The sequence below is a fragment of the Mercenaria mercenaria genome, chromosome 19 (genome assembly GCF_021730395.1).
Source record: "Mercenaria mercenaria strain notata chromosome 19, MADL_Memer_1, whole genome shotgun sequence".
NCBI lineage: Eukaryota > Metazoa > Mollusca > Bivalvia > Venerida > Veneridae > Mercenaria > Mercenaria mercenaria.
Window position 1 is genome coordinate 24,352,001 of NC_069379.1, and position 22,209 is coordinate 24,374,209.

At 36.2% G+C, this 22,209-nt stretch overlaps 1 protein-coding gene across 6 annotated transcripts in view; it reads left to right on the forward strand.

Annotated features, from left to right (window-relative positions):
- The window catches only part of LOC123543036 (tyrosine-protein kinase Fer-like), a 261,407-nt gene that overhangs the window by 164,602 nt on the left and 74,596 nt on the right, over window positions 1-22,209 (forward strand). For 4 of the 6 annotated variants that reach the window (XR_008368679.1, XM_053531772.1, XM_053531773.1 and 1 more), the window contains 2 exons: window positions 6,681-6,855; window positions 21,637-21,681. Coding sequence is in view for 5 of the 6 variants with exons in the window: in XM_053531772.1 (XP_053387747.1) it covers window positions 6,681-6,855; window positions 21,637-21,681 (220 nt within the window). In the remaining variant the exon portion in view is untranslated. The remainder of the gene's footprint in view (window positions 1-6,680; window positions 6,856-21,636; window positions 21,682-22,209) is intronic. The other 2 variants (XM_053531774.1, XM_053531775.1) reach the window with 1 other exon arrangement.

The window sequence follows — 22,209 nt, forward strand, 5'->3', positions numbered from 1 at the left end:
TTTTCTGTAGTACAACATGCATGTTACATCCAATTTTGAGGTGTATTTTGACCTGTCTCTACCTGGTAAGGATTTTTGTGTGGACTTAGAATTTTTTTTTTTTTTTTTTTATAAGATTAATTCCCTTAGTTGTTACTATAAATAACTGATATTGTAACTTTTTAGCACGAAGTGCACAAGGTGAGCTTTTGTGATCGCCCTGTGTCTGTCGTCAACAGTTTGACTGTTAACACTCTAGAGGTCACAATTTTAGCCCAATCTTAATGAAACTTGGTCAGAATGTTACCCTCAGTAAAATCTTAGACGAGTTCGATATTGGGTCATGTGGGGTCAAAAACTAGGTCACCAGGTCAAATCAAAGGTAAAGCTGTTAACACTGTAGAGGCCATTTATGACTGTATCTTCATGAAACTTAGTCAGAATGTTAATCTTGATGATCTGTAGGGTAAAATTAAATGTGGGTTATCTGTGGTCTAAAACTAGGTCACCAGGTCAAATCAAAGTTAGCGTACATGCCATATCTCCCGCCGGGAGACTTTTTCTCCCGTATTTTCAGTATATCTCCCAGTCTCCCGCCGGGACATGAAAACCTCCCGTAAAAATTTTTTTTTTTAAAAAGTCCTCTGTCGAAAAATCGTATCTCAGACCCAATGTAAACCTTTAGAAAATACTTTATAATCCCTAGCTTGTTTATCGAGAGATACACGCCTTAGGCACTAATTATCTTACCACTGCAAACAATTAACCATTTAATCTTACCCATAGGCAATTGTAAACATATGCACGCGAGATTTTAGACTGATTCAATACCATAACAGTCTTAAAATTACGACATTTTACCGCCACCTGCCAAAGTGTACTTTTGTTTTTGCTGACCTCGCAGTGCTAACACTGAGTTTATGCTTCTCAATTTAAATACTTGCACAACATGCAAAAAATCAACTATGATTTAACAAAAATTGGCGAGTTAATGTCAGACTACACAGAATTTCGGACAGACATGAATTCGGATAAGTGAATTTTATGAAATAAATTGCAATTCATACTGCCCGAAGAATTGACTGCCATTCCTTTGTGATATTGTCATGTTGTAATAACTAACAGGAGAAGAATTCCCAGTTTAAATACATGTAGTTTTAATCTAAATATGGACAATCCAGCAAAAGGACTTTCATTTTTTTTTTAACAACTTCATTTCTGAAAAGAAATGACTGCCCTTTTTTGTCTTTTGACTGAAATGATATCTCCGCAATCTTTTGAGTATTGTATGCTTAAACATGTCCAAAAAATCACTCTCACCAGATGCAGAAGCATCAACATATAAAGCAAAAACAAAGTCCCTGGTTCAATCTTTCATGGAATTCTGAATTTCCTTGGATTAAGTAAAGTGCTAAAAGTAATAATTATGCATTCTGTACACAACTGTTGGCTCCACTCATCAATTCAGTATAGAAAACTTGATGATTTTTTTTAATGAAAACGGCTATTTAGCGTGTTAAAAATGAGCAAATAAAAGTCTCCCTTATTTTTACCCAAATCTCCCTTTAAAAAAGCCTTGTTGAGACAAATCTCCCTTATTGACCGTCTGAAATTATGGCATGTATGAGTTAGTTTATACTCTAGAGGCCACATTTATGACCGTATATTAATGAAACTTTTTTAGAATATCAATCTTGATGATCTTTAGGTCAAGCTCAAATCTAGGTCAGGTGGGGTCAAAATCTAGGTCACCAGGTCTAACCAAAGGAAAAGCTAGTTAACACTCAAGAGGCCACATTTATGATCATATCTTAATGAAACTTAGTCAGAATGTTAATCTTGATGATCTGTAGGTGAAATAAAAATCTGGGTCAGGTGGGGTCAAAAACTAGGTCACCAGGTCAAATCAGAAGAAAAGCTTGTTAACACTCTAGAAGTCACATTTATGACTTTATCTTTATGAATCTTGGTCAGATTGTTAACCTTGGTGATCTTTAGGTCAAGTTTGAATCTGGGTCATGTGGGAACAAAACTATGTCATTAGGTCAAATCAAAGGAAAAGCTAGTTAACTCTCTAGAGGCCACATTTACATGTATGACCTTATCTTAATGAAACTTGGTCAGAATGTTAATCTTAATGATTTAAAGGTCAAGTTCAAGTCTGGGGCAAATGGGGTCAAAAACTAGGTCACCAGGTCAAATCAAAGGTAAAGCTGTTAACAATCTAGAGGCCACATTTTTTTTTTGTATCTTCATGAATCTTGGTCAGAATGTTAATCTTTATGATCTTTAGGTTAATTGGCCAAAATATTCCATATGCAAATACAGGTGCAAGTGTAAAGAAATTTTCAATGACGGGGATATTTTGTGACATTCTGGCACTCTTGTTTATTTTTCCTTACCAGTTTAAAAATAAAATCACATTTAATCTTTAAAATACAGATATTAGCATTTTAAAGCATTCACCAATGATAGATTTCCAGACATTTTCAAACTTCATAATGTTTTCATGAATTATATGATACATAATTATGACTTATGTACATTGTAAGTATGTTGCCCTATTATTTAGAATATGTTGTATTGGCATGCAATATGTTTTGTGAAAAATGTCCCCATGTGAGTGACATTGATAAGTCTGTTACAAATTCTTGTTGAGTTGAGCTGTGTCTATCTGTTGCTTTTATCAGTCTTTCCCATACATTAAGATCAGAAATTTTTGCTAGGATAAAATTTTGAGCTATTTTAAATTAGAATTGGTTTGCCTGGATGACCACATACCAATATTCTACACATTATTGTTTGATCCACCTTTTCTGTAAGAAGAGTTTCCTTAATTATCTCCCGCCAGAGGCTGAGGGAGATTGTTTTGGTGCTGAACGTCTGGTTGTATGTCCGGCTGTCCAAAATTGAAAATGATTATAGTTCAAAAAGTATTTCAGATAGATCACCAAACTTTGCATAATTAAGAATAAGCTCGCAATAACTATCATCTCCCTGGACCAAGTAAAAGCAAAGTTTTCCCCCTTGATTTGTTTGTATCAAAAAAACATTAAAAATGTGTATAATGAAAAGATATTCCAGATGCAATAACCATGACCTTTGTCACATACTGTATTTCCCTCCTTAAGTTGAGTTTTCCCCTTAATGTGGTAAAAAAATATATGAAAAAACTTATAATTGAAAAAGTGTTTTAACTAGATTCATCAACCGTCACCTAATGATTAATTAGCACATAACCTTTGCTCACACATAGTGTAGTATTATCCCCCCTTGACCCAGTAAAAGCGGTGTTCTTCCACTTGATTTTGTAAAACATAGGGATTTTTAGTGTATCTAAGTAACCTGTTGATGGATTTTCATTACACTGTATACAAATGTAGATCACTATGGGGTGCATGCTCATCTTTCATCAGAATCTCTTCAGTTACTTCAGAATTACTGCCCTTTAATTATTCTAAAATTCATATTACCCCACAAAACAATGAATTCCATTAATGGATCTTTATAAAACTAAATACAAAAATAGATCACTAAAGAGAAGAGTTTTTCCCATTTATTTTGTGAAAAATAGGAACTAGCTGACCATTGCACGGGCCTTCTGTACATAACTTGTCTATACATATCTGGTGATTAAATATATTTCAAAATATAATCCCCTTATTCACAAAACAACCTAATGTAATCAGCAAAGATATAAATTCACTGAATCTGCTTGTTTTTCTTGAAAGATAATGTGTGTTGTAAATCGTTCAAGTTTGAAAATGGGTCATCTGGGGCCACAAACTAAGTCATAAGGTCAGATCATAGAAAAAAATTGTTAACACTGAAGAGGCCATATTTTCTGTAATTGGCAGAATGTTTGTCATTATGAAAACTAAGTAAGCTTTGAAACTGGGTCATCTAGGGTCATGAAACATGTCACTAGGTAGTTCTGCATGTTTGATAAACCAGAAGTGATGGCGTAACGTCATTTATACGGTGAACATAGAATAAAGCCTGGATTCGGTGTATGGAATGAAAATCATTTTATGAAGTGATGACAACCAGTGAGTAAATTTATTATAATGGCACCATAACTATCTTTCTGAAGTTAAAATATGACAATGAAACATCTGACATGTTAAGTAATTCAAAATAATGTCTTAAAACTAGCTTGAAATGTGAGGGTCCCATTCATCATGTGGAGATATCTCAAAAACGAGCAAACAAACCTATAAGTTTTATTTCACCGTATTAAAGGCAATATGTTTTTTATGACTGAGAAGTTTCATTAAAATCTACATTGTAGAAAAATTTCTATTCACGAAAATGTTTTGAAAATTAGGACATTCCCATTATAGACTCCTATTGTGAAAACTTGTTTGAGGTCAAAATTTTTAGTAGCACAAAGTGCTCAAGGTGAGCTTTTGTGATTGCCCTGTGTCCGTCTTCAGTCGTCCGTCCGTCTGTCGTCCGTCATCAACAATTTGACTGTTAACACTCTTGAGGTCACAATTTTGACCCAATCTTAATGAAACTTGATCAGAATGTTAACCTCAATAAAATCTTGGACGAGTTCGATATTGGGTCATCTGGAGTCAAAAACTAGGTCATCAAGTCAAATCAGATGAGCTTGTTATCAGCTTGTTTGATATTGGGTCATCTGGGATCAAAAACTAAGTCACCAGGTTAAATCAAAGGAAAAGCTTGTTAACACTCTAGAGGTCACAATTTTGGCCCAATCTTAAATAAACTTGGCCAGAATGTTGCCCTCAGTAAAATCTTGGATGAGTTCAATATTTTATCATCTAGGGTTAAAAACTAGGTCACCAGGTCAAATCAAAGGAAAAAGCTTGTTGACACTCTAGAGGTCACAGTTTTGACCCAATCTTAATGAAACTTGGTCAGAATGTTACCCTCAATAAAATCTTGGACAAGTTTGATATTGGGTCATCTGGGGTTAAAAACTAGGTCACCAGGTCAAATCAAAGGAAAAGCTTGTTAACACTCTAGAGGTCACAGTTTTGGCCCAGTCTTAATGAAACATGGTCAGAATGTTACTCTGAATAAAATCTTGGATGAGTTTGATATAGGGTCATCTGGGATCAAAAACTAAGTCACTAGGTCAAATCAAAGGAAAAGCTTGTTAACACTGTAGAGGCCACATTTATGACTCTATCTTCATGAAACTTGGTCAGAATGTTAATCATGATGATCTCAAAGTCCAGTTTGAATCTGGGTCATGTATGGTCAAAAACTAGGTCACCAGGTCAACTCTAAGTAAAAGCTAGTTAACGCTCTAGAGGCCACATTTTTTACCATATCTTAATGAAACTTGGTCAGAATGTTAATCTTGATGATCTATAGGTCCAGTTTAAATCTGGGTCAGGTGGAGTCAAAACCTAGGACTAGGACTCCAGGTATCAAAGGAAAAGCTTGTTAACACTCTAGAGGCCACATTTATGACTGTATCTTCATGAAACTTAGTCAGAATGTTAATCTTGATGATCTTTAGGTCAAGTTTGAATCTTGGTCATGTGGGGTCAAAAACTAGGTCACCGGGTGAAATCAAAGAAAAAGTTTGTTAACGCTTTAGAGGCCACATTTATGACCATATCTTAATGAAACTTTCTTGATGATCTTTATGTTAATAGGTCAGGTGAGCAATACAGGGCCTTCATGGCCCTCTTGTTCAAATCAGTCTAACAGAAAATCAAGAACACGACCCTATATTTTTAGCTCGGCTATTCAAAGAATAGAAAAAACCTCTTTAGCGTCAGAGCTATTAAGCAGTCAACCTGTCTTAAGCAGCCAGTGTTTCATTTCCCAAAATGGTCATTCATTCTATAAATTACCTGCATTAACAATACAATACAATACAATACAATACAAATTTTATTTAAAGTCGGTGCATATATGTAAACAGGAAAACATTAGCTATGTATACCTATTTACCGACATTAAGCAGCCACTTTTTTCATCTGCTTAAGACAGGTTTTTACTATATATGGAAAAAACTTGTCCAGGCTATTTCTCAGCAATTTTTTGCCAGATTTCCATCAAACCTTGGAGTGATTACCAGTACCAAGCGTAGTTGTGCATTTGCGAAGTAGGTTCCATTTGGATGACTTTTCACTTAGAAAGGGCCCTTTATTAATTTTTTCTTTGTATGTATATATGGAAAAAATTTGTCTGTGCTATCTCTCAGCAATTATGTGCCTGATTTCCTTATTTCTCAGTCAATGTATGCCAGACTTTTATCAAACCTTGCTATTGTTATCATTGGTACTATGTGTGGTTGTGCCTTTGCGAAGCATGTTCCATTTGAATGATTTTTCACAAAGTTACGGTCCTTTTTTTGAAATTTTTCAAATATTTCTAACATATTTTATATGATGTTTAGTATAACTAGTTGATGACCCTTAGTGATTACATGGTCCCTTGACCATGACCTTGACCTGCTTTCTTCTCTTTTAGGTACAGCAATGAAATTTGGAGATCTTACACTTACATTTTTTTGTGCATCCTTGTGCTTTTTCTTCCTGTACAATATACAAATGCAATGTATCATACTTTCAATACCCCTGTTCCTCTGACAATAAGCTGCTGTCTGGGGTATTCATCACCATTAGTGATAGGTCTTGTTTCTCTGAATGCAGTCCTTTCACTTTTCATTCAACTTTTACTCTTTGTGACAGTATACAATGTTTACAATGTAGATACCTTGAGAAACGTAAGACATTTGAAGAGCTGAAGAAGAAGATTGCAGAGATGGAAAGTAACATGGCAACTAAAGCTGATCTGCTCAAAATGATTGAAGATCCAATGAGTAAGCTAGGAGATGGTGGCCCACAAGCAGCTTTAGATATACCAGATATATCATTTGACACTTTGGTATGTTTTTGTTAGTCACATTAAACCTTAACGTTGTATAGCACTTGAATATATAGTACATGTACACTAAAGTTACATGTACCTTCTAACTTCATACTGTAAACACATATTGCACATGTATATAACCGCCTCGGTAGCCTGGCGGTAGAGCATCCGCTTCGAGTGCAGGAGGTCGTGGGTTCGATCCCCGGCTGCGTCATACCAAAGACGTAAAAAATGGTACTAGTAGCTTCCTCGCTTGGTGCTCAGCATTGAGAGGATAGTGCTAGGACTGGTCAGCCCAGTGTTAGTATAATGTGACTAGGTGGGGTATCATGCCACGTGTTTATGGCATGATATTCCAGTGCGGCAGCACTATAAAGTTGGGCATTGTGCTTACTGCTACAAGTAGACACTGTCGTTTATATGACTGAAAAATTGTTGAAAAAGACATTAAACCCAAACACGCACACATGCACATGTATATTTATATGTTTTTGTTCACATATATTATATTCTAGTCTGTATAAATGGATTTGGCGTTAACTTCAATCTTCAGTACATTTAGTGTTATCATAATAAAATGTTCAACCATTCATATTCTGGACATTTTAAATTTTCCAATAAATATTATGTGTTTGTCACCACAAAGAGCCTTATAACTGTATAGTACAAGTAGGTAAATTGCTATGTTCACTCCTTTCAGTATGTTCAAGCTGTAGATTTACTTCATATTCTCTATACTCAGAGCAGCTTGTCTAGATTGTTCCCTTCTTTCAATATATTCAACCTGAAGATTTACTTCATAGTCTCTATACCCTATACTCAGAGCAGCTTGTCTTGATTGTTCACTCCCCTATACTCAGAGCAGCTTGTCTAGATTGTTCTCTTCTTTCAGTATGTTCAAGCTGTAGATTTACTTCATAGTCTCTATACCCTATACTCAGAGCAGCTTGTCTAGATTGTTCTCTTCTTTCAGTATGTTCAAGCTGTAGATTAACTTCATAGTCTCTATACCCTATACTCTATCAGAGCAGCTTGTCTAGATTGTTCTCTTCTTTCAGTATGTTCAAGCTGTAGATTAACTTCATAGTCCTTATACCCTATACTCAGAGCCACTTGTCTAGATTGTTTACTCCTTTCAGTATGTTAACGCTGTAGATTAACTTCATAGTCTTTATACCTTATACTCAGAGCAGCTTGTCTGGATTGTTTACTCCTTTCAGTATGTTCAAGCTGTAGATTTACTTCATAGTCTTTATACCCTATACTCAGAGCAGCTTGTCTAGATTGTTTACTCCTTTCAGTATGTTCAAGCTGTAGATTTACTTCATAGTATCTATACCCTATACTCAGAGCAGCTTGTCTGGATTGTTTACTCCTTTCTGTATGTTCAAGCTGTAGATTTACTTCGTAGTCCCTATGAGGGCTCTGGAAATTTTGAGAACTCAATCGGTCTGAAACGAAAATCCTGACATCCGCGCTACCCCACCCACCGCATTACCAATATACCATATTTTATTAAGTTATATGTTCTTTTCTTATGTAAACAAAATTTCTTTTGAAACGTTTTCAGCTCACCTGTCACAAAGTGACAAGGTGAGCTTTTGTGATCGCCCGGTGTCCGTCGTCCGTCCGTGCGTCCGTGCGCGCGTCCGTAAAATTTTGCTTGTGACCACTCTAGAGGTCACATTTTTCATGGGATCTTTATGAAAGTTGGTCAGAATGTTCATCTTGATGATATCTAGGTCAAGTTCGAAACTGGATCACGTGCCATCAAAAACTATGTCAGTAGGTCTAAAAATAGAAAAACCTTGTGACCTTTCTAGAGGCCATATATAACAAAGATCTTCATGAAAATTGGTCAGATTGTTCACCTTGATGATATCTAGGTCAAGTTCGAAACTGGGTCACGTGCCTTCAAAAACTAGGTCAGTAGGTCTAAAAATAGAAAAACCTTGTGACCTCTCTAGAGGCCATATATTTCACAATATCTTCATGAAAATTGGTCAGAACGTTCACCTTGATGATATCTAGGTCAAGTTTGAAACTGGGTCACATGCCGTCAAAAACTAGGTCAGTAGGTCAAATAATAGATAAACCTTGTGACCTCTCTAAAGGCCATATTTTTCATGGGATCTGTATGAAAGTTGGTCTGAATGTTCGTCTTGATGATATCTAGGTCAAGTTCAAAACTGGGTCACGTGCGGTCAAAAACTAGGTCAGTAGGTTTAAAAATAGAAAAACCTTGTGACCACTCTAGAGGCCATATATTTCATGAGATCTTCATGAAAATTGGTCAGAATGTTCACCTTGATGATATCTAGGTCAAGTTCGAAAGTGGGTCACGTGCCGTCAAAAACTAGGTCAGTAGGTCAAATAATAGAAAAACCTTGTGACCTCTCTAGAGGCCATATTTTTTATGGGATCTGTATGAAAGTTGGTCTGAATGTTCATCTTGATGATATCTAGGTCAAGTTTGAAAGTGGGTCACGTGCCTTCAAAAACTAGGTCAGTAGGTCAAATAATAGAAAAACCTTGTGACCTCTCTAAAGGCCATATTTTTCATGGGATTTGTATGAAAATTGGTCTGAATGTTTATCTTGAGGATATCTAGGTCCGGTTCGAAACAGGGTCATGTGCGGTCAAAAACTAGGTCAGTAGGTCTAAAAATAGAAAAACTTTGTTACCTCTCTAGAGGCCATACTTGTGAGTGGATCTCCATAAAAATTGGTCAGAATGTTCACCTTGATGATATCTAGGTCAAATTCGAAATTGGGTCACCTGCCTTAAAAAACTAGGTCAGTAGGTCAAATAATAAAAAAAACCTTGTGACCTCTCTAGAGGCCATACTTTTCATGGGATCTGTATGAAAGTTGGTCTGAATGTTCATCTTGATGATATCTAGGTCAAGTTTGAAACTGGGTCAACTGCGGTCAAAAACTAGGTCAGTAGGTCTAAAATTATTAAAATCTTTTGACTTTTCTAGAGGCCATATTTTTCAATGGATCTTCATGAAAATTGATCTGAATTTTCACCTTGATGATATCTAGGTCAGTTTCGAAACTGGGTCACGTGCGATCAAAATCTAGGCCAGTAGGTATAAAAATTGAAAAACCTTGTGACCTCTCTAAAGGCCATATTTTTCATGAGATCTTCATGAAAATTAGTGAGAATGTTCACCTTGATGATATCTAGGTAAAGTTCAAAACAGGGTCACATACCTTCGAAAACTAGGTCAATAGGTCAAATAATAGAAAAACCTTGTGACCTCTCTAGAGACCATATTTTTCAATGGATCTTCATGAAAATTGGTCCGAATTTTTATCTTGATAATATCTAGGTCAAGTTTAAAACTGGGTCACATGAGCTCAAAAACTAGGTCACTATGTCAAATAATAGAAAAAACGACGTCATACTCAAAACTGAGTCATGTGGGAAGAGGTGAGCGATTCAGGACCATCATGGTCCTCTTGTTTAAAAGACCAATTTGATAAACAGCTCCACTCCGGTTTTCTTTATCATTCGTGTTTGTCAGTCCATATTTTTTCTTTCTTTTTTTTTGTACAGTCTGGTTGCAAAGACGATTTTCTGCACTTGTTTCAACTGGAGCCCCAACAAAATGTATCATGTATTTTTTGCAAATCAAGTAATTATAAAAATTATTGATATCGGTTTCCCGTGTGATGTCTCAATAAATGCAGTGACCATTTGTTAGCTCATCTGATTTTTTGAAAAAAAATGATGAGTTATTGTCATCACTTGAGCGGTTGTCGGCGTCTGCGTCGGCTTTGCCTGGTTAAGTTTTATGTTTAGGTCAGCTTTTCTCCTAATGTATCAAAGCTATTGCTTTGAAACTTGGAATACTTGTTCACCATCATAAGCTGACCCTGTATAGCAAGAAACATAACTCCATCTTGCTTTTTGCAAGATTTATGGCCCCTTTTGTACTTAGAAAATATCAGATTTCTTGGTTAAGTTTTATGTTTAGGTCAACTTTTCTCCTAAACTACCAAAGCTATTGCTTTGAAACTTGGAATACTTGTTCACCATCATAAGCAGACCCTGTACATCAAGAAACATAACTCCATCTTGCTTTTTGCAAGATTTATTGCCCCTTTTGGACTTAGAAAATCAGTTTTTTTGGTTAAGTTTTATGTTTAGGTCAGCTTTTATCCTAAACTATCAAAGCTATTGCTTTAAAACTTGCAACACTTGTTCACCATCATAAGTTGACCCTGTACAGCAAGAAACATAACTCCATCCTGCTTTTTGCAAGATTTATGGCCCCTTTTGGACTTAGAAAATATCAGATTTCTTGGTTAAGTTTTATGTTTAGGTCAACTTTTTCTCTTAAACTATCAAAGCTATTGCTTTGAAACTTGCAACACTTGTTGACCATCATAAGCTGACCCTGTACAGCAAGCAACATAACTCCATCCTGCTTTTTGCAATAATTATTGCCCCTTTTGGACTTAGAAAATCATTTTCTTGGTTGAGTATTATGTTTAAGTCAACTTTTCTCATAAACTATCAAAGCTATTGCTTTAAAACTTGCAACAGTTTTTCACCATCATAAGTGGACACTGAACATCAAGAAACATAACTCTATCCTGCTTTTTGCAAGAATGATGGCCCTTTTTAGACTTAGAAAATCATGGGTAGGACAATATTTCTATTACACAAAAAAAATCAGATGAGCGTCAGCACCCGCAATGCGGTGCTCTTGTTTTTTACCCGTGATCAAACATAGCCTTTTGAAATAAACCATCCGTCGGATTCTAAATAAAAGAAGTGGATCCCCGTCGAAAGGATTTGGATCCAGTCAGAAATATTTGGAAACCAGTCAAAAATGTTTAATACATTGCAGTCGGCTGTCTGCAAACATTAAAGGATGTGCCGCGCGATCATTGATTGCGTCACGTGCTAATTACAGACCGATTATCAAGGTGACAATCAGACCGTTTGACACATTTATTGATTATCTGAGGGTGCGACCAACAATTTCCTGCTTGGCAGGTGATCGTGTATTGAGATTTCAGACCGAAATTTATACTTTTCTCCATTTTTACGGGACCGATTTTTTTCATTTTTTCACTTCACGAATCGGTCTGAAAAGTCAAAAATCGGTCCCAAACCGGAAATTTCTGAAGCCCTGGTCCTTATACCCTATACTCAGAGCAGCTTGTCTAGATTGTTTACTCCTTTCAAGCAGCTGTAGATTAACTTCATAGTCTCTATACCCTTTACTCAGAGCAGCTTGTCTAGATTGTTCTCTTCTTTCAGTATGTTCAAGCTGTAGATTTACTTCATAGTCTCTATACCCTATACACAGAGCAGCTTGTCTAGATTGTTTACTCCTTTCAGTAGGTTCAAGCTGTAGATTTACTTCATAGTCTCTATACCCTATACTCAGAGCAGCTTGTCTAGATTGTTTACTCCTTTCAGTATGATCAAGCTGTAGATTTACTTCATAGTCCCTATGCCCTATACTCAGAGCAGATTGTCTAGATTGTTTACTCCTTTCAGTATGATCAAACTGTAGATTTACTTCATAGTCCCTATACTCAGAGCAGCTTGTCTAGATTGTTTACTCCTTTCAAGCAGCTGTAGATTAACTTCATAGTCTCTATACCCTTTACTCAGAGCAGCTTGTCTAGATTGTTTACTCCTTTCAGTATGTTAATGCTGTAGATTAACTTCATAGTCCTTATACCCTATACTCAGAGCATCTTGTCTAGATTGTTTACTCCTTTCAGTATGTTAATGCTGTAGATTAACTTCATGGTCTCTATACCCTATACTCAGAGCAGCTTGTCTGGATTGTTTACTCCTTTCAGTATGTTAATGCTGTAGATTAACTTCATAGTCCTTATACCCTATACTCAGAGCAGCTTGTCTGGATTGTTTACTCCTTTCAGTATGTTCAAGCTGTAGATTAACTTCATAGTCTCTATACCCTATACTCAGAGCAGCTTGTCTAGATTGTTTACTCCTTTCAGTATGTTAATGCTGTAGATTAACTTCATAGTCTCTATACCCTATACTCAGAGCAGGTTGTCTGGATTGTTTACTCCTTTCTGTATGTTAACGCTGTAGATTAACTTTATAGTCTCTATACCCTGTACTCAGGGCAGCTTGTCTGGATTGTTTACTCCTTTCAGTATGATCAATCTGTAGATTTACTTCATAGTCCTTATACCCTATACTCAGAGCAGCTTGTCTAGATTGTTTACTCCTTTCAGTATGTTCAAGCTCTATATTAACTTCATAGTCTCTATACCCTATACTCAGAGCAGCTTGTCTAGATTGTTTACTCCTTTCAGTATGTTAACCCTGTAGATTAACTTCATAGTCTCTATACCCTATACTCAGAGCAGCTTGTCTAGATTGTTTACTCCTTTCAGTATGTTAACCCTGTAGATTAACTTCATAGTCTCTATACCCTATACTCAGAGCAGCTTGTCTAGATTGTTTACTCCTTTCAGTATGTTCAAGCTGTAGATTAACTTCATAGTCTCTATACCCTATACTCAGAGCAGCTTGTCTAGATTGTTTACTCCTTTCAGTATGTTAACCCTGTAGATTAACTTCATAGTCTCTATACCCTATACTCAGGGCAGCTTGTCTAGATTGTTTACTCCTTTCTGTATGTTAAAGCTGTAGATTTACTTCATAGTCCTTATACCCTATACTCAGAGCAGCTTGTCTAGATTGTTTACTCCTTTCAGTATGTTAACCCTGTAGATTAACTTCATAGTCTCTATACCCTATACTCAGGGCAGCTTGTCTAGATTGTTTACTCCTTTCTGTATGTTAAAGCTGTAGATTTACTTCATAGTCCTTATACCCTATACTCAGAGCAGCTTGTCTAGATTGTTTACTCCTTTCAGTATGTTAAAGCTGTAGATTTACTTCATAGTCCTTATACCCTATACTCAGAGCAGCTTGTCTAGATTGTTTACTCCTTTCAGTATGTTAAAGCTGTAGATTTACTTCATAGTCCTTATACCCTATACTCAAAGCAGCTTGTCTAGATTGTTTACTCCTTTCAGTTTGTTAAAGCTGTAGATTTACTTCATAGTCCTTATACCCTATACTCAAAGCAGCTTGTCTAGATTGTTTACTCCTTTCAGTTTGTTAAAGCTGTAGATTTACTTCATAGTCTCTATACCCTATACTCAAAGCAGCTTGTCTAGATTGTTTACTCCTTTCAGTATGTTAAAGCTGTAGCCTTATACCCTATACTCAAAGCAGCTTGTCTAGATTGTTTACTCCTTTCAATATGTTAACCCTGTAGATTTACTTCATAGTCTCTATACCCTATACTCAAAGCAGCTTGTCTAGATTGTTTACTCCTTTCAATATGTTAACCCTGTAGATTTACTTCATAGTCTCTATACCCTTTACTCAAAGCAGCTTGTCTAGATTGTTTACTCCTTTCAGTATGTTAAAGCTGTAGATTTACTTCATAGTCTCTATACCCTTTACTCAAAGCAGCTTGTCTAGATTGTTTACTCCTTTCAGTATGTTAAAGCTGTAGATTTACTTCATAGTCTCTATACCCTATACTCAAAGCAGCTTGTCTAGATTGTTTACTCCTTTCAGTATGTTAAAGCTGTAGATTTACTTCATAGTCACTATACCCTATACTCAAAGCAGCTTGTCTAGATCGTTTACTCCTTTCAGTTTGTTAACCCTGTAGATTAACTTTATAGTCTCTATACCCTATACTCAGAGCAGCTTGTCTAGATTGTTTACTCCTTTCAGTATGTTCAAGCTGTAGATTAACTTCATAGTCCCTATACCCTATACTCAGAGCAGCTTGTCTAGATTGTTTACTCCTTTCAGTATGTTCAAGCTGTAGATTTACTTCATAGTCTTTATACCCAATACTCAGAGCAGCTTGTCTAGATTGTTTACTCCTTTCAGTATGTTCAAGCTGTAGATTTACTTCATAGTCTTTATACCCAATACTCAGAGCAGCTTGTCTAGATTGTTTACTCCTTTCAGTATGTTCAAGCTGTAGATTTACTTCATAGTCTATATACCCAATACTCAGAGCAGCTTGTCTAGATTGTTTACTCCTTTCAGTATGTTAACCCTGTAGATTAACTTCATAGTCTCTATACCCTATACTCAGAGCAGCTTGTCTAGATTGTTTACTCCTTTCAGTATGTTCAAGCTGTAGATTAACTTCATAGTCCCTATACCCTATACTCAGAGCAGCTTGTCTAGATTGTTTACTCCTTTCAGTATGTTAAAATTTTAGATTTACTTCATAGTCTTTATACCCAATACTCAGAGCAGCTTGTCTAGATTGTTCTCTCCTTTCAGTATGATCAAGCTGTAGATTTACTTCATAGTCCTTATACCCTATACTCAGAGCAGCTTGTCTAGATTGCTTACTCCTTTCATTATGTTAAAGCTGTAGATTTACTTCATAATCCTTATACCCTATACTCAGAGCAGCTAGTCTAGATTGTTTTCTCCTTTCAGTATGTTAAAGCTGTAGATTTACTTCATAGTCCTTATACCCTATACTCAGAGCAGCTAGTCTAGATTGTTCTCTTCTTTCAGTACATTCAAGCTGTAGATTAACTTCATAGTCCCTATACCCTATACTCAGAGCAGCTAGTCTAGATTGTTTACTCCTTTCAGTATGTTCAAGCTGTAGATTAACTTCATAGTCCCTATACCCTATACTCAGAGCAGCTTGTCTAGATTGTTTACTCCTTTCAGTACGTTCAAGCTGTAGATTTACTTCATAGTCCCTATACCCTTTACTCAGAGCAGCTTGTCTAGATTGTTTACTCCTTTCAGTATGTTCAAGCTGTAGATTTACTTCATAGTCCCTATACCCTATACTCAGAGCAGCTTGTCTAGATTGTTTACTCCTTTCAGTATGTTCAAGCTGTAGCTTTACCTCCTAGTCCCTATACCCTATACTCAGAGCAGCTTGTCTAGATTGTTTACTCCTTTGAGTATGTTAATGCTGTAGATTGATTTCATAGTTCCTATACCATATACTCAGAGCAACTTGTCAAGATTGTTCACTCAGTAAATCAACAAGCTGCCAGTTTGTTACATTTTATCAGAAGGCAGTGGGTCTGACCTAAAGAGATCACAATTTTTTACTGTTTAAAAGCAGGTAGTACGTTTAAAGAACAGAGAGCAAAATTTTTATACAGGTTGACAGAAGGCAGTAGGTTTGAAGTCATTCTCGATAAGTAAAGAGGTTGTAGTATTATGGAAAGGAGAATGCCTGAAGGAATTCTATACCCGATGTTTATAGTACACCATATTTATAGTAGTTTATGATGCTCAATGTTTATTATACCCTATGTTTATGGTGTCATGTGTTTATGGTACTCTGTATTTTTGGTACCGCTTGTTTTCTTTACCCCATAAACACAGTACCACATGTCTGTGGTACCCAGTAGTTTAGGTACCCCATGTTTATGGTAACTTTTTAGAGCTCACCTGAGCCAAAGGGCTCATGATGAGCTTTTGTGACCGCTCATTGTCTGTCGTCAGTCGTTCCTTGTCCGTCCAACAACATTTTTTCTAACAAGAGCTGTCGGAGGACAGCAACGCTCGACTATTTTAATAGCCTTGTCAACTGAATGAATAAGAGTCAAAAAGGGGCATAATTTTGTAAAAATGCAAAATAGGGTTATGGAACCTGCACAGTGCTTATGAGCTCATGACGGTGGACAAGACAGTTTGTGAAGTTTCAATCCATTGCTATTAGTGGGTATTGAGATACCAGCTTACATATAGGAATTTAACAAAAAAACTGCTAAGTTGAAAAAGGGGCATTATTTTGTAAAACGCAAAGTAGACTTATTGAACCTTTGCACTGCATGTCATATCATGACAGTGAATAAGTGTGTGAAGTTTCAATCCGTTCCCATTAGTGGATACTGAGATACCAGCTTACATACAAAAACTTAACCAAAAACTGCTAAGTCAAAAAAGGGGCATAATTTTGTAAAAATGCAAAGTAGAGTTATGGGACCTTCACAATGCATATTAGAGCATGATAGTGAACAAGTGTGTGAAGTTTCAATCCATTCCTGTAAGTGGATACTGAGATACCAGCTTACATACAAAAACTTAACCAAAAACTGCTCAGTCGAAAAAAGGGAATGATTTTGTAAAAAAGCAAAATAGAGTTATGGAACCTGTGCAGTGTAAGTCAGTTTATCACAGTAAATAAGTGTGTGAAGTTTCAGTCCATTCCCACAAGTGGTTACTGAGATACCAGCTTACGTACAAAACCTTAACCAAAAATTTCTAAGTGGAGAAAGGGGCATAATTTTGTAAAAATGCAAAGAAGAGTTATGGGACCTTCACAGTGCATGTTAGATCATGACACTTACAAGTGAGTGAAGTTTCAATCCATTCCCATAATTATATGGATACTGAGATACCAGCTTACATACAAAAACTTAGCCAAAAACTGCTAAGTCGAAAAAGGGGCATAATTTTGTAAAAAAGCAAAATAGAGTTATGGAACCTGTGCAGTGTTAGTCAGTTTATCACAGTAAATAAGTGTGTGGAGTTTCAATCCATTCCCACAAGTGGTTACTGAGATATTAGCTTACATACAAAACCTTAACCAAACATTTCTATGAATAGTCGAACTAAAAATATCTTCTTGAAAACCACTGGGCGGAATTACACCAAACTTCACAGGAATGATCCTTGGGTGGCCCCCTAATGAATTGAATTCCATGCAGATCTACGGTTGCCACGGCAACCAAATGGAAAATTTTTAAAAATCTTCATGTCCAAAACCGCAAGGCATAGAGCCTTGATATTTGGTTTGTGACATCATCTAATGAAGATTGTTCAAATTGTGTCCCTGGGATGAAAAGAGGCCCTGACCCGGGGATCACAAGTTTTACATAGACTTATACAGGAAAATTTTTTAAAAAATCTTCTTGTCTAAAACCACAAGACCTAGGCCGTTGATATTTGGTATGTATCATTTAATTGCCTTGTGGTTCTCTACCAAAAGTATTAAAATTGTAACACTGGAGTGAAAAGAGGCTTATATAACTATAGGGAAAAAAATCTTCTTGTCTGAAAGTTGAAGGTCTAGGCCTTTGATATTTGGTATGTAGCATTGCCTAGTGGATCTCTAACAAGGTTGTTCAAATTATGCCCACCCTGGGGTCACTTGTGGTATGAGTAATATAGGAAAAAATACTTAAAAAATTATCAGATTATATTTCCTGGACTGCTTAATTATAATTACCTGATGACCCCAAGTTATTAGGGGTCACTTGACAGTGACCTTAACCCACTTACCTACTTTCTTGTTTTTTAGCTCACCTGACCTCAGGTAAGCTTTTGTGATCACCCTGTGTCCGTCATCCGTCGTCAGTCGTTCGTCCGTCCGTCATCAACAGTTTGACTGTTAACACTCTAGAGGTCACAATTTTGGCCTAATCTTAATGAAACTTGGTCATAATGTTACCTTCATAAAAATCTTGGATGAGTTCGATATTGGGTCATCTGGGGTCAAAAACTAGGTCACCGGGTCAAATCAAAGGAAAAGCTAATTAACACTAGAGGTCACATTTTTGACCCAATCTTAATGAAACTTGGTCAGAATGTTACCCTCAATAAAATCTTGGACGAGTTTGATATTGAAACATCTGGGGTTAAAAAAGGTCACCAGGTTAATTCAAAGGAAAAGCTTGTTAACACTCTGGAGGTCACAATTTTGGCCCAATCTTAATGAAACTTGGTCAGAATGTTACCCTCAATAAAATCTTGGATGAGTCTGATATCGGGTCATCTTGGGTCAAAAACTAGGTCACCAGGTCAAATCAAAGGAAAGGCTTGTTAACACTGTAGAGGCCACATTTATGACTGTATCTTCATGAAACTTGGTCAGAATGTTACTCATGATGATCTCAAAGTCCAGTTTGAATCCGGGTCATGTAGGGTCAAAAACTAGGTCACCAGGTCAAATCAAAGGAAAAGCTAGTTAACACTCTAGAGGCCACATTTTTTACCATATCTTAAGGTAGTTCTGCATGTTTGATAAACCGGAAGTGATGGCGTAACGTCATTTATCCGGAAAACGTAGAATAAAGCCTAGATTTGGCGTACGGAAATGAAAATCATTTTATGAATTAATGACAACCTGTGAGTTAATTTATTTAAATGGCAATGTTACTTTATTTCTAAAGTCAAAATATGATGTGAAAACATGTGACACGTTAAATATTTCAAAATAATGTCTTAAAATTAGCGTGAAATGTCCGGTTCACTTTAGTCATAGTCAAATATCTCGAAAATAAGCACACGGACATATACATTTTATTTCACCAAATTATAGACCATATGTTTATTTACAACTGTGAGAAGTTTCATCAAAATCTACATTGTGGAAAAAAGTCTATTCGCGAAAATGTTATGAAAGTTATGATTTTCCTATAGACTCCCATTGTGAAATATTGCATGATGTCCAAATTTTTCAAATTTGTCTAGCAAAAAATCAAGCACACAGCCCTATCATTTTTATTTGCTGAATTTTCTATGTATATTCTGAAGTTTCGAAAAATCAGAGTTTAATCAAATTCTACATTGTAGAAAAAAGTCTGATCCAAACGTGCAGAACTACCTTAATGAAACTTGGTCAGAATGTTAATCTTGATGATCTATAGGTCATGTTCAAATCTGGGTCAGGTGGGGGTCAAAAACTAGGTTACTGGGTCAAATCAAAGGAAAAGCTTGTTAACACTCTAGAGGCCACATTTATGACTGTATCTTTATGAAACTTAGTCAGAATGTTAATCTTGATGATCTTTAGGTCAGTTTCGAATCTGGGTCATGTGGGGTCAAAAACTAGGTCACCAGGTCAAATCAAAGGAAAAGCTTGTTAACACTCTAGAGGTCACATTTATGTCTGTATCTTCATGAAACTTAGTCAGAATGTTAGGTCAAATTCGAATCTGGGTCATGTGGGGTCAAAAACTAGGTCACCAGGTCAGATCAGAGGAAAAGTTAGTTAACACTTTAGGGGCCACATTTATGACCATATCTTAATGAAACTATCTTGATTATATTTAGGTCAATAGGTCAGGTGAGCAATACAGGGCCGTCATGGCCCTCTTGTTTAAGGTACAGCCTTGATATTTGTATGGCATGTACAGTTTTGCGCATCGATCTTAAAACTGATTTTCAGTGACCATGAATGTGACCTACTGACCTACTTTCTAATATTTTGGCATCAGTTTGCCATTTTAAACATGTGGCTCATATTATTCAGGTGAGTGATTCAGGGTCATCATGGCCCTTTCGTTTAATTATTTTGAAACTACATAGAGTCCCATGGTACTTTTTAGCTCACCTGAGCGAGCGATGCTCAGGTGAGTTTTAGTGATCGCCTGAAGTCCGGTGTCCATCTGTCTGACTGTCGTCTGTTGTTTGTCAACATTTAGCTTGTGAATACGATAGAGGCTGTATTTTTCAGTTTATCTTCATGAAATTTAAGAAGAATGATTGCTTGATGAAATCTAGGTAGAGTTCGAATATGGGTCATCTGGGGTCAAAAAGTAGGTCACGAGGTCAAATCAAATAAACACCTCGTGTATGCGATAGAATATGGGTTATCTGGGGTCAAAAACTAGGTCACTAGGTCAGATCAAAGAAAAACCTTGTGTATGTAATAGAGGCTGTATTTCAATTGATCTTCATGAAATTTGGTCTGAATGATTGTCTTGATATGGTCTAAGTAGAGTTTGAATATGGGTCATCTAGGGTCAAAAACTATGTCACTAGGTCAAATTAAAGAAAAACATTGTGTATGCAATAGGAGAGATCGCTGTGACGTCACGCGCTTACATCTGTTCATCTGGTGGTTGGCAAAACAAATGTTTTTACACCATTTGCGTATGGAATCAGAATTTTTTATTTTTAATAACTTTTTTGCTCATTTATGGATTTTCAAAATTCAAAAAGATTTGAAATACTAACAATTTTCATATTTTTATATCAAAATATCTTTTTTCAATGAATAACCGTTTTAAATGACATATCATTTTAAAAACGGCGTAGTGATGTTCAAAACTTTCAGAAAGACAGTGTAAGTTAAGCGTTCATAATTAATCCATTTTATTTCGAAATAACAATTAAAAGTAATTAATAAATTGCTTGTTTTATAACCTTCCCATTGATCAAAACATTATTGATGTAATTTGTGTTTTAAGAAAGTTTAGACCGTTAGAAAAACATCACTGTTTACAAAAGTCATGGAAGATCGGCTTCTGCCCACCCGATCACTGTCTTATCTGTTCTAAAAATAGAAAATACACCGGATTTGTATACAAACACGATCTCTCCTATAGAGGCTGTATTTTTCAATTGATTTTCATGAAATTTGGTCAGAATGATTGTCTTGATATAATCTAAGTCTAGTTTGAATATGGGTCATCTGGGATCAGAAACTAGGTCACTAGGTCAAATTAAAGAAAAACATTGTGTATGCAATAGAGGCTGTATTTTTCAATTCATCTTCATGAAATATGGTCAGAATGATTGCCTTGATGAAATCTATGTCGAATCTGAATATAGATCATCTGGGGTCAAAAACTAGGTCACTAGGTCATATCAAATAAAATACTTGTTAAACTCAAGAGACCACATTTTTGGTCCAGAATATTTGTTTCCATGAAATCACTAGGTCAGACATGTTTACACTGTCTCAGGTGAGCTACCTAGGGTAATCCTGTTTTATGCTTGAAGTTATCACACTTGTCATTGTTTTATTTGGAAATGAAGGCATCAGCGTATGGAGATGGTGCAATGTTGTATGAAAAGACTCAGGTTAAGTGGTTTACTACAAAAGTCTGGTGGTGTCTTCATGATTTCACACTTCACAACTTAATGATTTTTAGCTCACCTAAGCGCGAAGTGCTCAAAAGTCAGCTTTTATGATCGCCCAGTGTCTGTCATCCGTTGTCGTCTGTTCGTCCGTCTTTTGTCGTCAACAATTTGACTGTTAACACTCTAAAGGCCACAATTTTGGCCCAATCTTGATGAAACTTGGTCAGAATGTTACCCGCAACAAAATCTTGGATGAGTTCGATATTGGATCATCTAGGGTCAAAAACTAGGTCACCAGGTCAAATCAAAGGGAAAGCTTGTTAACACTCTAGAGGTCACAATTTTGGCCCATTCTTAATGAAACTTGGTCAGAATGTTACCCTCAATAAAATCTTGGACGAGTTCGATATTGGGTCATCTTGGGTCAAAAACTAGGTCACCAGGTCAGATCAAATGAAAAGCTTGTTAACACTCTAGAGGTCACAATTTTGGCCTAATCTTAATGAAACTTGGTCAGAATATTACCCT